General features: G+C 43.6%; 1 protein-coding gene across 2 annotated transcripts; it reads left to right on the top strand.

Moving 5' to 3' along the window:
- Positions 1-422: 422 nt before the first annotated feature.
- On the top strand, positions 423-14,196 carry GMPPA (GDP-mannose pyrophosphorylase A). 2 transcript variants are annotated; one of them, XM_081341116.1, is made up of 13 exons: positions 423-960; positions 1,877-1,974; positions 2,106-2,209; positions 2,621-2,813; positions 3,008-3,067; positions 3,250-3,380; positions 3,515-3,529; positions 3,802-3,936; positions 5,091-5,188; positions 5,825-5,871; positions 6,802-6,894; positions 10,161-10,329; positions 10,486-14,196. In XM_081341116.1, the coding sequence occupies exons 1-13, from the start codon at positions 921-923 to the stop codon at positions 10,584-10,586; spliced, it is 1,284 nt and encodes a 427-aa protein (XP_081197242.1). In that variant the 5' UTR covers positions 423-920; the 3' UTR covers positions 10,587-14,196. The 2 variants fall into 2 exon arrangements, with proteins under 2 accessions (XP_081197242.1, XP_081197243.1); XM_081341117.1 differs by lacking the exon at positions 3,515-3,529.
- Positions 14,197-14,484: the final 288 nt, after the last annotated feature.

Here is a 14,484-nt window from a genome sequence, read left to right as displayed (position 1 = left end):
GAACTAAGGAGAAACTTCCTGACAGTTAGAACAATTAACCAGTGGAACAACCTGCCTCCAGAAGTGGTGAATGCTCCAACACTGGAAGTTTTTAAGAAGAGACTGGCCAGTCATTTGTCTGAAATGATATAGGGTTTCCTGCCTGAGCAGGGGGTTGGACTAGATGACCTCCAAAGTCCCTTCCAACTTTTTATTATTATTATTATTATTATTATTATTATTATTATTATTATTATTATTATTATTATTATTATTATTATTATTATTATTATTATCATCATCATCATCATCATCATCTACCTTATTTTGGCTGAGTCCAAAACATTTTAAGTAGGGTTATTCCTGATACATGTTTGGGATGGGGAATCACCGACAAGCCCCAAATCGACAGGCTAGACGAGAAGTCAGAAACAGGCAAAACCTACGTAGTCCCGGGTTATTGTTTATTGAGTTTCCAGGAGTCGAGGCCAAAGGGAATAAAACCCGAAAACGGCTAGTAGTGGAAACGAAGCCAGTGCCCGCACTGCATTTTGGGTCATCTGGAGTCGTGGCAGGGGCTTCGGGCTGAGTCGCGCCGCGGCCCCGGTACTTCGCGGGGACGTGAATGCAAAGGCGGGATGCGGCGGCGGCGGCGAGCGGGAAAAGAGGCGGAGGCTTTGCGCTTTCCTAGCATTTCGGCTGGAGAATCCCGATTCTCCCTCTCCGCGCCTCTTCTCCTGCGGCTTTAAGGTTGCGACTCCGCCCGGAGTCTGAGCTTAGATCCGTGAGGAGGTGGAACCGGTGACGTGGCGTTCTCACGTGCTCGGAAGCAGAAGGCCGTGTCCCAGCGGGGTGAACTCGCTTCGCGGGTCTTGCCTTAGGGATAGTGCCGAGGAGCCTATCTGACACCGTCTTTTTCGCCCCCCAGACCCAAGTGGGCCATGCTGAAAGCCGTGATCCTAATCGGGGGTCCCCAGAAAGGTGAGCTGATACCCCTCGACATCGTCCGGAAGCTGATGCCCATTTGGGCTAGAGGCGGTAGAGCAGCCCCTTTGCAGAAATAAAAGCGAGTCCACAATTTGCTGAAATCTCTTCTCCTGCCCCCCCCCCCGCGCCCCCAAAAAACAAGCCTACGATGTGCGGGTTTGACGTGTTCCTTTAGCCAGCTGCTTTTACGTGTAAGAGTATACTTGACCCTTAGCTGACTTCTGCCTCCGGTATCCCCCAACCCTTTATCAGGGCAACAACCTGCCTCCAGAAGCTGTGAATGCTCCAACACTGGAAGTTTTAAGAAGATACTGGACAGCCATTTGTCTTAAATGGTATAGGGTTTCCTGCCTGAGCAGGGGGTTGGACTGGATGACCTCCAAGGTCCCTTCCATCATCATCATCATCATCATCATCATCATCATCATCATCCTCATTATTATTATTATTATTATTATTATTATTATTATTATTATTATTATTATTATTATTATTCTTCCCTGATTTTCCTCCTGTCCAGGGCAACTGGGCCTCTTCTTCGGAAGGACCTCCCTTCAGATGGCTGTAATGTCTCCCCCGAACCTTCTTTGTGCCAGGCTAAACATTCCCAGCTTCTTCAACCCTTCTTCACAGTTTTGGCTGGATAGGCTCCCCTTGGTTAACGGGCTCCCTAAAATGCTGGGCAATCTGTGGAGTGCAGAACTGATTTCCACAATCCTGTCCGTGTTTCTTTGAGAACTACCTAAAAGATGCATATATATTTTTCCAGCAATGATGCCTTTCCCACTTTGTAATCCCCTTGGTGTTTTACTGTCTGTTCTCTGCTTCTGGCAGAAGATTGCCAGGCCAAAAGAAGGGCAAATTCTGGGGAGAGTTGGCTCCTGATTGTGGAATTGCCTTGCTTTTTCAGGGACCCGCTTTCGGCCCTTGTCCTTTGAAGTGCCCAAACCCTTGTTCCCAGTGGCAGGGGTACCCATGATACAGCATCACATTGAGGCATGCACTAAGGTAAGGGGGTTATTCCGATTAAACTTGGAAGGGCAGGGCAGCACCTGTCAGTTTGTTGCCTTACCTTAAGCAAACATAGTCAGGCAATGAAGCACGCAGGAAAGTGAAGTCAGCTATGTCATTTCTAACAGGTACCCAACATGAAGGAGATTCTTCTGATTGGTTTCTATCAACCTAATGAGGCACTCAACCACTTCCTGGTGTCTGCCCAGCAAGAGTTCAAAATCCCTATCAGGTGGGTGGCCAGTGGTTATTGTAAAGAAAAATGTAAAAAATCCAGTGCTCACATACCGGTTCTGCATAGTCTGGCCTTTTAAAAAAATGCCCTGTTGCATTGGCCAATACATTGTTATCTTATTTGCAAACAGCTGTAATTCAATCTGTCTTGTCTTAAGCCTTTCCAGATATGCTAGGCCAGATCACTCTCAGGAGCTGAATTTTGTTTTACCAGTTGATTCCAAGTTTTTCATTCCTTTGGATGTATCCATATGTAATTTCCCCTAAGGACTGAGGACTGTGCCTCATGTTAGATGAAATAGATGTAGTATTTGAAAGATTATCCTGAAATAAAAAGTAGTCAGTCTATAAGCTTCCAGTATTTGAAAGTAGGAGGCTCCGATGGCCATCTCATTTCTAATTTCTGTAGGTATCTCCAGGAATATGCAGCACTTGGCACAGGTGGGGGTATCTACCACTTCCGTGACCAGATCCTTTCAGGTAATCCTGCAGCCTTCTTTGTGCTCAATGCTGACGTCTGCTCTGAATTCCCGCTCGAAGAGATGCTTGCCTTCCATCGTCAGCGTGGCAGTTCCGACAGCTTCCTCATGCTGGGTACCACGGTAGGAGACAGTCCTGCCTTCCCAAACTGGGTCAATCATGAGGGAGTGGTTGGGAGACTGAGGCTCAGTTAACTGGGGAATCCCAGGGTACCAGGCAGGAGAGCCTGGGGCCTTAAGATCCTCTTTTAAACCTCCCAGAAGCTTCCGATGTTTCTGTCCCCTCAGTGCATCCATGCCAATCTTCTTTTCTGCAGGCCAATAGGAAGCAGTCTCTGAACTATGGCTGTATTGTGGCAAATGCTGACACACACGAGGTATGAAGGTAGGAAGCCAGGCAGAAGCGGGGGGGGGGGGTGGCTGGGAAGGAGGCAGGGCCCACTAGTGAGCCGAAAAGGGAAGGCCTGCCTTCCGCATGCCAGATCCCAGGAATCTTTTTCAGCACTGTGCACAACATTGGCAAGGCTCTTGTCACTTCCACCTATGTCCCCTTTTCCAGGTCTTGCACTATGTGGAGAAGCCCAGCACTTTTGTGAGCGAGCTCATCAACTGTGGCATCTACCTATTTACCCCAGCCATCTTCCATCACATTGGGGAAGTCTTCCAACGTAGCCAGCAGGAGCTGCTCTTGTGAGTGTCCTTTCCAGTGTTACGTTTGGGTCCTTCCTGCTCTGCATAACGGCAGGTCACTCATCTACCATCTCTCTCTCTCTCTCTCTCTTTCTGTTCATCTCCTCTTCCTGCCAACCTTTGCCCTCATGCAGGTATTCGTACCTTGGGTAAGTGTCCATCTCCCTTCATCCTGCATGTGCATTTTTCAAGAGTCATTGATGTTCATTTTGGTTCCGTAGAACTTACACTAGGTAGAAATCTAGTTGTGTTTTTTTTTCAGTTTCCCAATTGCTGGAGGAAGTTGTGCTGCTCCCAAATTCATTCTTCCTATGGCTTGAGAGCTTCATTTTCTGGTTGCATATGTACTCTCTCTCTCTCTCTCTCTCTTCCTAGGAAGCAATATGCTGCCCCTCAGCTTGTCTTTGTCTCATTCCCACAGAGAGGAGAACACAAACGGTTGGCAAAGGGCTGAAGCCATCCGGCTGGAGCAAGACATCTTTACAGGCCTTGCTGGGCAGGGGCGCCTCTTTGCCTACAGGACGGAAGGATTCTGGAGCCAGATCAAATCTGCTGGGTGAGGAAGAGGGAGGGGCTTTATTTGACACCCAAGGGGGTAGCGGTTCCCAGACTCATACAAGGTCGTCCTCAACTTATAACCATTCATTTAGCAACCATTTGAAGTTTTACAGTGGTACTGAAAACAGTGGCTTAAACCAGTCCCTGCATTTACAACCGACACAGTATCCCCACCCTTACGTGATCAGAATTCAGGCGCTTGGCAATGGGCGTGTATTTACAATGGCTGCAGTGTTCTGGGGTCACGTGTTTGTCGTTTGTAACCTTCCCAGCTGGCTTCCAATAAACAAGGTCAATGGAGGAAGCTGGATTTGCTTAACAACTGCACGATTCAGTTAACCTTTGCAGTGATTTGCTTAACAACTATGGCAAGCGGAAAAAAAAGTTGTAAAAATTGGGTGCGACTTACTTAACAACCACCTTGCCCAGCGACAGAAATTCTGGTCCTAACTGTAGTTATCAGTTAAGGATTCCCTGTATTCAGTGGCACATGAAGTGGACAGGCAGTGGTTGCAAATTGGAGCCGAGTGTATCTGTGAACACAGGGTTGACTCAGCTGCCTTGTACACAACTTTGGGTTTTATAAAACTGAACTATTTCTTCCTTGAGCAAATATGCAGATAATGCAAATGAGGGAGAGACTTCAGAATGCGCCCATGAAAAATATGTGTTGCAGTGGTAAGAGAAACCATTCCCTTTGTTTGAAGTAGCAAGTCAGAGCAGATGAGAGACGGTGAGCCTGGCTGCTCATTTTGTTTCCTGGGCTGTATATTGCCCCTGTAAATCTCTCTCTTGCTTCTTGTCTAAATCTTCTGTAGAAAAGGAAGAGCATCCAAATGAATTAAGATGTGCATCACTTTAACTGAAGCCTTGGTTTTGTAGGTTAGCATCCATCAGGTTTAGATCTGTGGCTTGTCAGATAAATGGCAGGACCCCAGCATAAAAGAAAGAAAATCTGAATTTTTGAATATAAATATGGATACTGTGCCAGGTAGAATGTCATTTTCTTATAACTGAGTGTGTGTGTGTGTTCGTTCCTGATCAGAGTCATTTGATTTCTTGTTTTGTCTACATGAGGCTGGCAATACAGGTAAAGTGTGATGTTTGAGAATTGGGGGCCAAACATAATAGCTCCCATGTTCTTTTTGCCAGCTCTGCCATCTATGCCAATCGTCTTTATCTGAGCTGCTACAGCCAGTGTCATCCGGAGAGACTTGCCCAGAACCATCCTGGTGGGCCCACCATCCGAGGTATCTCCTCCTTCCACATTACACTGTGAGGCAAAAACAGCAATACATTCCGTTGGCGGGAATAAGGCACACACTTTTGGTCGTCCCTATGGGTAAAGCTGTCCTCTCATCCAGCTCCATCAGTCCTGTAGATGTCTTGCTGGAGGGACCATAATAGCAGATCAGTTTCTTAAGCTATCATATCTGTCCTAGGACTCCAAAATGTCTGGCATATTTTCCTCAGATCCTGGGGGGATCAGAGGGGGTTTCATTTATTAATACTACATTGTTGTTTGGATTGTTTTGGATGAAATGTTTTTGAAAGTGTTTTTTTTTTTACCTAAGTTGGAGAATTGTCTCGCTTTTCCCCATATAATTGGTTCCAAAATCTTGAGCATTCTGGCAAGAACCTTCCTTGCTTTGCTACAAGTTTCAGTAGTGAGGTAATTTTAGCGGCTGATCCCTGTGTGGGGAAAGGCATTCAGAAGTGATGTTGAGAGGTGTGTGTCCAGGGGATCACCAAATAACTCAGTGCTAGAGCTGGAAAGCCCCTATTGTAAAGCAGGTGACCTCCTCTAGCAAAGCCTTCGGAAGAATGGAAATGTCTCATGGAGGAGAGAGGAGAGCAGAAGTAATTGCTGCTGCTTTTCCATACAGGGAATGTCTATATTCATCCAACGGCCTCGGTGGATGCCAGTGCTGTGGTAAGTCTGTGGGTTGGGTGATACCTGCTGCTTCCCACAAAAGAATGAGGACCCAGGGTCACAGTGTCTTGGTAGGCCTGCCATTCCCTCCACCCCCCCACCCCGTGCTCAAATAGGTTATTTACAGCTGTGTGTGCTTGCATGGGTATAAACCAGGAGTAGGCAACCTTGGCTCTTTTATGACTTGTGGACTTCAACTCCCAGAGTTCCTAAGCTAGCACAGCTGGCTCAGGAATTCTGGGAGTTGAAGTCCACGAGTCATAAAAGAGCCAAGGTTGCCTACCCCTGGTATAAACAAATTAGTTCTTTCCCCTCAAGCTTAATTGCAGTATTAAGGGAAGGATGCTTTGAGGGGATTGGGGAGGGAGGGTGTGAGTGTAATAGAGTATAACCTTGGCAGACATGAGGAAGAGGAGTGTAGGCAAACTCAGACCAAAACTATCTCAGCTCACAGAAGGAACCGGCAGGGAAAGCGCCTCAGAAGGGAGCTTCCTAGTTCTCTGGAAAGTAGTAAAAGGGAGGGAAAGGAAGAAGTGCTTTCAGACTGGCCAGGTCCGCAATAAAGGTATTAGTACTCGTGGTTTTGGTTTCTTGCCTTGATTACCTCAAAAGTGCTGACAGGAAGTGATGACTGGTCTTTCCTTTCCCCTCCCTTTCCCCCTCCCAATAATAGGATTTTAAAAAGCACTGGTAGAGGGTTTAAAGGGTGGGTGGGTGGGGGGCTAAGCCTCAGCTGACACTTAGAGACTTCTTAAAAAGAATCCCCCTCACCACCCTCACTTTAGCATGTGTGGGGCCGGGCTGGGTTTTAGAGGTTTTAGTCCCTGTCTTTGCCCCTGAGGACAGAAGAAGCCTGGGGGCTAAGGAGAGACTCTTGCCTGCCAGGTCAGTGACCACTGGCGTCTTTCCCATGGTTTTTTTTTCCTGTAGCTGGGCCCCAATGTCTCCATTGGGAAAGGAGTGACCATTGGTGCAGGAGTGCGAGTACGTGAATCCATCATTCTGCACGGAGCGTCTCTCCAGGTAGGTGTTTTCTGAAAATCCCGTGGGCCAGAACCTGGCATTTGCATGACTTGCATTTTTAGCATTGATATTTATGCAGTCGTTTTATATCATTGTTGCTGGGCGTCCCATAAACTTCCTGCAAGTCAAATAATGGCATGTCATCTGTGGAAAATTAAATCCTTATCCCTCATTTATTTATTTATTATTTAGCATACGGCAAACCCCTCAGTCTAATTCTTACTTATAGCCGTGTCTTCACTGATTATAGAAGCGTTGCCCCATTGATGCTTAAATATATATATATATTTGTGACTTCCTGCCAGCTTTTCCATTGACTTTGTTTGTCAGACGCCAGCAGCGAAGGACCCAAATGGCAAACGTGATTGTGGGATGATGTGACACTGTAAACTGCGAGGCAGTTAACAGTACCAGATCGCAATCATATTTTAACTATAGGAATTCTGTGATAAAAGTAACTACTAGGACAAGTCTGGGTAAGTACCCCTCACCCAGTTCAGCCGTCGATTGCTGAACCAATGGATGTTAAAGGAGTATGATCAGGCATATATATATATTAGTGTGTTTTCTTAGTGAGTGTTCTGGGGTGATTTAGATATTGGATCACTTACGAAACGATAAAAAAGAAAGGCAGGTCTGTTATTAAACAAAGCTCCTGTCTTCTCCGAAACAGTGCAATTTCATTTCCCCAGTTTCATTTCCTCTCCATGCGTCCCGTTTAAGAAATGTGGGGAAAGATCATCCATCATCTCCCACTTTATATGTTAGAGGTTGAGTGAAATGGCGCTGCGAGTGCTAGAACATTCTGCTTTGAGATGGTCCCACCTGGAGGCACCGAGGGTGGCTCAACAAAAATGCCTCCTGAGCATTGTTGTCCCGTCCCTCTCTCAGTTCTGGTTTTAGTATAGTTTTTGTCATCTTAAATCTGCGTAGGTTTAATATTTTAGTTATTTTTGTTTTGTTCTGTAAGCTGCCCAGAGCCGCCTTATAGGGGAGATTGGAGGCATAAAAAAATTAATAAATTTAATAAGAGGCTTTGCACCAGACTCTTGATCACAGCTTTGCTCAGACTACTACATGCCTGATCATACTCGTTTAACATCCATTCGTTCAGCAATCGACGGCTGAACTGGGTGAGGGGTACTTACCCAGACTTGTCCTAGTAGTTACTTTTATCACAGCATTCCTGTAGTTAAAATATGATTGCGATCTGGTACTGTTAACTGCCTCACAGTTTACAGTGTCACATCATCCCACAATCACATGTTTGCCATTTGGGTCCTTCGCTGCTGGCGTCTGACAAACAAAGTCAATGGGGAAGCTGGCAGGAAGTCACAAAAGGTGATCACATGACCGTGGGATGCTGCAGCCGTACAGGATTTGCCTAATAATGCCTCTTGGGACTGCCACAGATGCTTTCATAGGCTGGCATGGTCACATGAACCTGCATCTCATGACTACATCACTTAGTAATGGAGTTCCTGGTCCTAATTAGTGTCAGTAAACGAGGACTATTTGTATTGGATGCAACCGTTGCCATTCCTAACCGTAAGCAATGTTGCCTGGAATTGGTGGAATCCACTATAATTGGACAGGTCCATACACAGAACCAATATAACATAGCATTGGAAATATGGCCTGGAATCATGGAGACCCTAGTTCAAATCTCATTCAGCCATAAAACCTGCTGGGTGTCTTTTGGTCAGTTCCTATTTCTTGGTCCAACCTACAAGTTGTTGTTAGCACATAATGAGAGGAATCTTATTCAAAAGCACAAATGAAGAGAGAATCACAACCTACAGTATCCTGAAACCTCAAAGAAAAGATCGGGTATTAATACAGTAACACAGTGATAATCTTGCCTTGTATCACATGGGGATGTTACATTGGGATTAATGCTATACCTAGCAGGTTTTCCTAACGAGTCATCTAGAGGGTTATATGACAATTTGCTGAGGCCAACTCACCACAGCCAACTTGTCACAGGCGACTTGCTACAACTAGGGCAACTTACTGCAGGATGAGAATTACACTGATATAAATTGTCCTGCAATGGGTTATCCCGCAGTGAGTTGGCCATGGTGAGGTGGCCATAGTGAGTTGTTTGTGGCAAGTTGTCCTATTCCGCATCTAGAGTATTTGCTTTTCATATTTTTCTACTGCCCAGCAGGTGGTGCTACTGTGCTGTAAATGTTTATAATAGAGTACTGCACTGAATGAACAAAGAGATTTGTTGGTCCTCTTCAAAGCTAACAGATTATTATTATTATTATTATTATTATTATTATTATTATTATTATTATTATTATTATTATTATTATTATTATTATTATTATTATTATTATTATTATTATTATTATTCATTGCACAGTCAGCCAGATGTTGAAACTGGATTTAGCATTTTTGTCTAGCAATCGAGTCCTTACCAAGGACATGGGATAGGCAGATGTGGATGTTTGAATTGATAGTATTATAGATATCGTTGCAGAATGGAAGCTGTTCCTAGTAAGGTTGCCTTTTGCAATTGACTGATGGTAAATTTGTCAATGCCAATGGTGTCCAAGAGGTGCTCTAGTTGTTTTGGGATTGCACCCAAGGGGCCTATTACTATGATGATGATGATGATGATGATGATGATGATGATGATGCCTATCGCCTGCAGCGCTATGTAGTGGCCCAGGTTCTGTGGCCTACAATTCTCTGGATCAGATGAAGGGTCTTAGGAAATGAACTGAAGCCCTTAAAATGTCTGCTACTGCACTTTTGGAGGCGGGAATCTCTTTTGCACAGGCTGTGGGGGGGGCATTCATAAAGGCTGAATTGCTTCCCAGCTGCCTGATGTATCAATGAACTAAGTCTTTCCTCCTTTTTCTTCCCCTCTGGCCTCTGTCCTTTTTGCCTGTTTCTTTTTAAAATGCGTGGACTGAATTGTTGGAGAGTTGTTCCCTGCACTACTTTTTCAGCACCCAAGGATAATCTCTATTGGATCTAGCAAAAGTCTGTGGTTCAGTAACATAAGGCATTAATTGTAAAATGCCCCAAGTGCTGGGAAGGAGCCGATTTTTAATTTGCTTTTTTCTACAAGTTCACTGAAATTTCATGGGATGTAGCCTTTCCTGGGAAGCTTCGGTTGTTTGCAGTTCTTTCAAAAAGGAAAGAAGTTGCAGGGGCTGCGGTGTGCCTGATTTGTGGGAGAACTGAACTTTGGCAGCTCCGGGCAATGTGTGGCTGACTCCCCATAGAATGCCCCACTCTCTTTTCCATAGGACCATACATGTGTGCTTAACAGCATTGTCGGCTGGGACAGCACAATTGGACGCTGGGCCCGTGTAGAGGGCACCCCCAGTGATCCCAATCCAAACGATCCCTATGCAAAGATCAACAGCGAGACACTCTTCCGAGATGGCCGTCTGACTCCATCTATCACCATTCTGGGTAAGTTTTGCATCCTGTTTCTCCCTTCCCCAATAAACAGTGGGGACCCTCCTGCCTTTTTAAGCAGGAGTCCCTTGTGGGATTACAGCTCCTCCCCAGCCTGTTTTCTGAGCTAATCCTTTTTAAACCTCTCCCCACACCCCACCCCGCCAACAGGATGCAATGTGACCATTCCCGCTGAAGTGGTCATCCTGAACTCCATCGTGCTTCCTCACAAGGAACTCAGCCGCAGCTTCAAGAATCAGATCATTCTTTAATGAGCCGTGAATTCACCACTGGTGACTTCCAGACAGAAAGTTCAAGGGCGTCATAATAGTGTAATTTGTGACCATCAGACTTACTCTCAAGCCTCATTCAACCTGGGTAGGCCAAGATCTATGGCTTTGGTGTCGTCTGCAATGTCCTTCTGGGCTTTTTCAGGGAATGGGAATATGAATATGAGTCTCTTTCTAAGGCTGGAAGAAGTTGACTCACCCCCTCTCCCCCTGACTTGACTGCCAGTAAACCTCTCCAAGGAAGAGGCCTGCCTGAACTTTACCTCACTAAAGGCCATTGACGGAGAAAGGTGTGTAGCTGAGAGGACGCATCTCTGCAGGCTTCCGTGGCTGCCAAATGCCTTTGTTCATCCTCCAGTTAAATCCCATCGGTCCCAAGAGCTTCATTCCTCATGCCACCTATGAAACAGAGTTAGGGGCAGCTTCAGATCAAGTATTGCAGCTCACATGGCAAAAAGACCTGCAATTCTCCCTTCCTTTCCATGTTGTGTCCCCTTCCCCCCGCTCCCCCCCCCCCACGCACATCCTTGTGAACTTGTGCACTAAGGAAATTGTCAGATGCCGGACCTCTATCTGCCTCTGGTTGTTTACAAGGTGGAGGAACTGATTTGTTTCCCTGTTCTAATACAATGCAAGCCAAGTTGAAACTTTGAAATGAGTGAGAAAGTGTTGGTAAGAAGTCACCAATAATAAACCTATATTGTGGAAAGCTTTGGGTATATTACCTCCATCCCAGTGAATGGAATGAATGGCTTCCCATATAAGGCCTGGAATAAGAGCTGCTACTATTCAGAGGCTTTTGGGAAAGGAAGCAGATAGGGACTCCCAACACAGATTCATTTTGTGCCCAACTTTCATTCGTGTCCCTGGAGAAAGAAGTCCTTACCCGTCAGTTTTACCTTTCCATAAAAGAACTGAGGTTGCAAATGCAATGCACCTAGCTGTCTTCTTTTTTTATTATTATTTGGAGAAAAAATATCCTTTGAAAAACATAGCGGGTTGGGAGAAATGTATCTCTCTTTCCTTCCCCCCCACCCACCCCGTGTTATCCATGTTGTAAGCAGGAAAGTTGAAACAAACATGCCTAGAAAAAACCCTGTTTTTGCAAGGATTCTCCATGTTATCATCTCTGTGCTAGCAGTGAGAATATGAATGAATGGTCACCCTGGTTTAACTCTCATCATGTTGAAAGTCAGGGCTGATGGGGGAGGTTAGTTTCACCCTGTACCTTCAGTTCTTTCTGGGTTAAAGCTAACCAAATGTCGACTGGCTTTTTTGAGTCCCTGTAATAAGCTAATCGAAGCCCACTAACCAGCCCAAATGTTCTGAGGTGGCATTTTTCAAAGTGATGTTTTTCAGCAAACTCTTGTCCCTACAGAATCCTGGGTCCCAAACAGCTGAAATCAATACCTGTCCCTTGATCAGTTTGGGCTGATCCATCTCTGCTGGTTTTTCTTCGAGTCCCACTACGGAGCCCCTGGCATGTTCATCGGATACCCATTTATCAAGAGAGAATTTATCTTTCTCCTACTATTGGAAGCACGATTTTCTTTATAGTTGGTTAATGGCAAAGGGAACCCGATAATGGTAAATTGGCAACTTTAGCTAATTGCTTCCTGTAATCTTTCATCGCTCCCCTCCTCCAACCTGCAGTACCTCTCTGAATATCATTTGGGCTCTGAAGCTAAGCAAGGTCTTGTCTGGTTAGTCCTGGAAAGTGCCTGGGAAGCCTAGACTGGGATGTCAAAAAACATCCCTTAAGAAATGCAGTTTCTGCTATCTGGAGCCCATGATGGAGTCGGGCTCAACTCGAATGAGGTTCCTGTTTGCCTTCTGTTTGCCTCTGAGGCCTCAGAGCTTAAGTAATGACTAGAAATAGAACAGGCCGATTGGTAAATGAACCTAGCAATCCTTGGGAAGGGCTTGATGCCTGCAGCATTAGTCACACATCATTAATGTGTTATTCCCGAGGATGCTGTGTTGTAAAGCCAGTTGTCAGAAGGGGAGATGGTGGGGAAGGATGCTTTTATTTATTTTTTACAGGAGCTGCATCAGAGTTGTAAATATAATCAGCGCTTTCCGATTCTGCTCGTGTTATTTAATTCTGTTTAAGAAAGCAGAAAACCTGCCACTCTCTTACGTGATAATAATCCAACTTAATTGGATTTACCTCTAAATCGATTGTATTGTTTGAGTAGCAATATCTCCAAATTTTCTCTAAGAAAATAGAAGCTTTGTACTGGATGGAAAAATGGAGAAGGAATGATACAAAGACCTGTGGCTTATAATTCATCCAGGGTTTGTTTTTTGTTTACTTTCTACAAAGAGGTTACAACTTGCTTCACTGGAAGTCACACTGAAGCTAGTAAGAATTTTGAATATGTTTGCAGAACTTTTCTGGCTGGCCTGGCTTTTACTTCTGAGTAGACATGCAGAGGACATGCAAATGCAAATAATTCTATTGATTATTTCCGAATGCATTCATACACATAACACCTACATACTTAGCTACTTTAACTTTGGCCTTATCAAAATGGAATGTGACCCTCAAAACATTTTTAAAATTATTTTATTAAGGATGTTTTAATTACAATAGTAATAATAATAATAATACAAACTAAAAAGGAAAAGAAAAAAAAATAGAATAAAAGGTGCAAGAAGGCAAAAAAATATTAAAGGGTGAAAAAAACCCCTTAAAAAGTGATTTCCCACCTTAATCATGACAAGTATAAACAATTTCATTATTTCTTCAACTCCTCTTAATTAGCAGATACAAAACACCTCATTCTATAACTCTTAATTATAGGCAAATCCAATAAGTAACATCTCCAATCTGGGTATTAGCAAAAAATCTAAACTGCCCTAAAGTGATAACATTAATTAACAGATATAACTCTCACCATATCTCAAATCTTAACAGCAGATGCACATTTAGAAGGCATAAAGTGGTCTCGGTATCCTACTATGAACAAAAGATTGATACTTAAGATAGCAAGAGGGACAAATTCTCCTGTAAGAAGAACAAGCTCACATATATTTTAAGTAAAACAACCATTAGATATAAAGCAATTTAAATACTATCAGATTACATAAAATGACTACAGTATAGAGGAAAAGGCCTAAGTGCTATGTCAATTGTAAGCAAATTCAATACACAACATTTTTCCAGTCCAAATGTCAGCAAATTCCAAAAAAAAACCACCCACCCCAAATAACATGTCCCATTTTAACCCTGATCAAATAAACCAAGTTTCTGTTCTTTCCATTTGCGTAAAATAATCTTACTCTTTAGTCCATTTAGATTATTGATCCTTGTCTCTTATTTTTTCCAAAATGTTAAAAAGCCTCTTTTATAGGTCTAGCAAGAAGAAATCTTTCCAATTGCTCTTTGAGATTGGCATGTTTATTTCGTATTAATTTTTAAAGCCTCATCCGATTTTTTTTGTATGTGTAATGACAAATTGTTGTCCATGTTGCTTTCAGATAAATATTGCTGTAAATCTTTTTCTGTAACAAGTTCTTCTGGGAACAAACCGTCCCTAAGAACACACAACACAGCTGACATTATTGATTAAAGGTCCTGATGCAATTTCTCAAAAATGTCTCCGAACTTGTCACCTTGTTATGTCTCCAATATCAAAACTATTTTTTTTCCTTTCCCATAAAAATGCATTTATTTTTTTAAAAAAATTTCAAAGTCTTAATATTCAAAATCAAATATTCTAATTTTTTCTGAGCCTTTCGCCCGCTTAAAACTTTCTATAGCAAAAAACGTAACTTGAATTTTGTTGTTTATTTTAAATTCTTAAAGCTTATGAAGATAGTTTCACTTTCTTATATTAAGAATTGAAGGCACTCAGCGTTTATATTAAGAATTGAA

This window comes from Vipera berus (genome assembly GCF_964194415.1).
Source record: "Vipera berus genome assembly, chromosome: 1".
NCBI lineage: Eukaryota > Metazoa > Chordata > Lepidosauria > Squamata > Viperidae > Vipera > Vipera berus.
The sequence above is the reverse complement of the archived record's forward strand: the minus strand, read 5'-3'. Positions and strand labels throughout refer to the sequence as shown.

Coding starts and splice junctions, on each gene's coding strand:
- GMPPA (XM_081341116.1), top strand. CDS start 921: ATGCTGAAAGCCGTGATCCTAATCGGGGGTCCCCAGAAAG. Junction 1,975..2,105: donor ACATTGAGGCATGCACTAAG/GTAAGGGGGTTA, acceptor CATTTCTAACAG/GTACCCAACATGAAGGAGAT. Junction 6,895..10,160: donor TGCACGGAGCGTCTCTCCAG/GTAGGTGTTTTC, acceptor TCTTTTCCATAG/GACCATACATGTGTGCTTAA.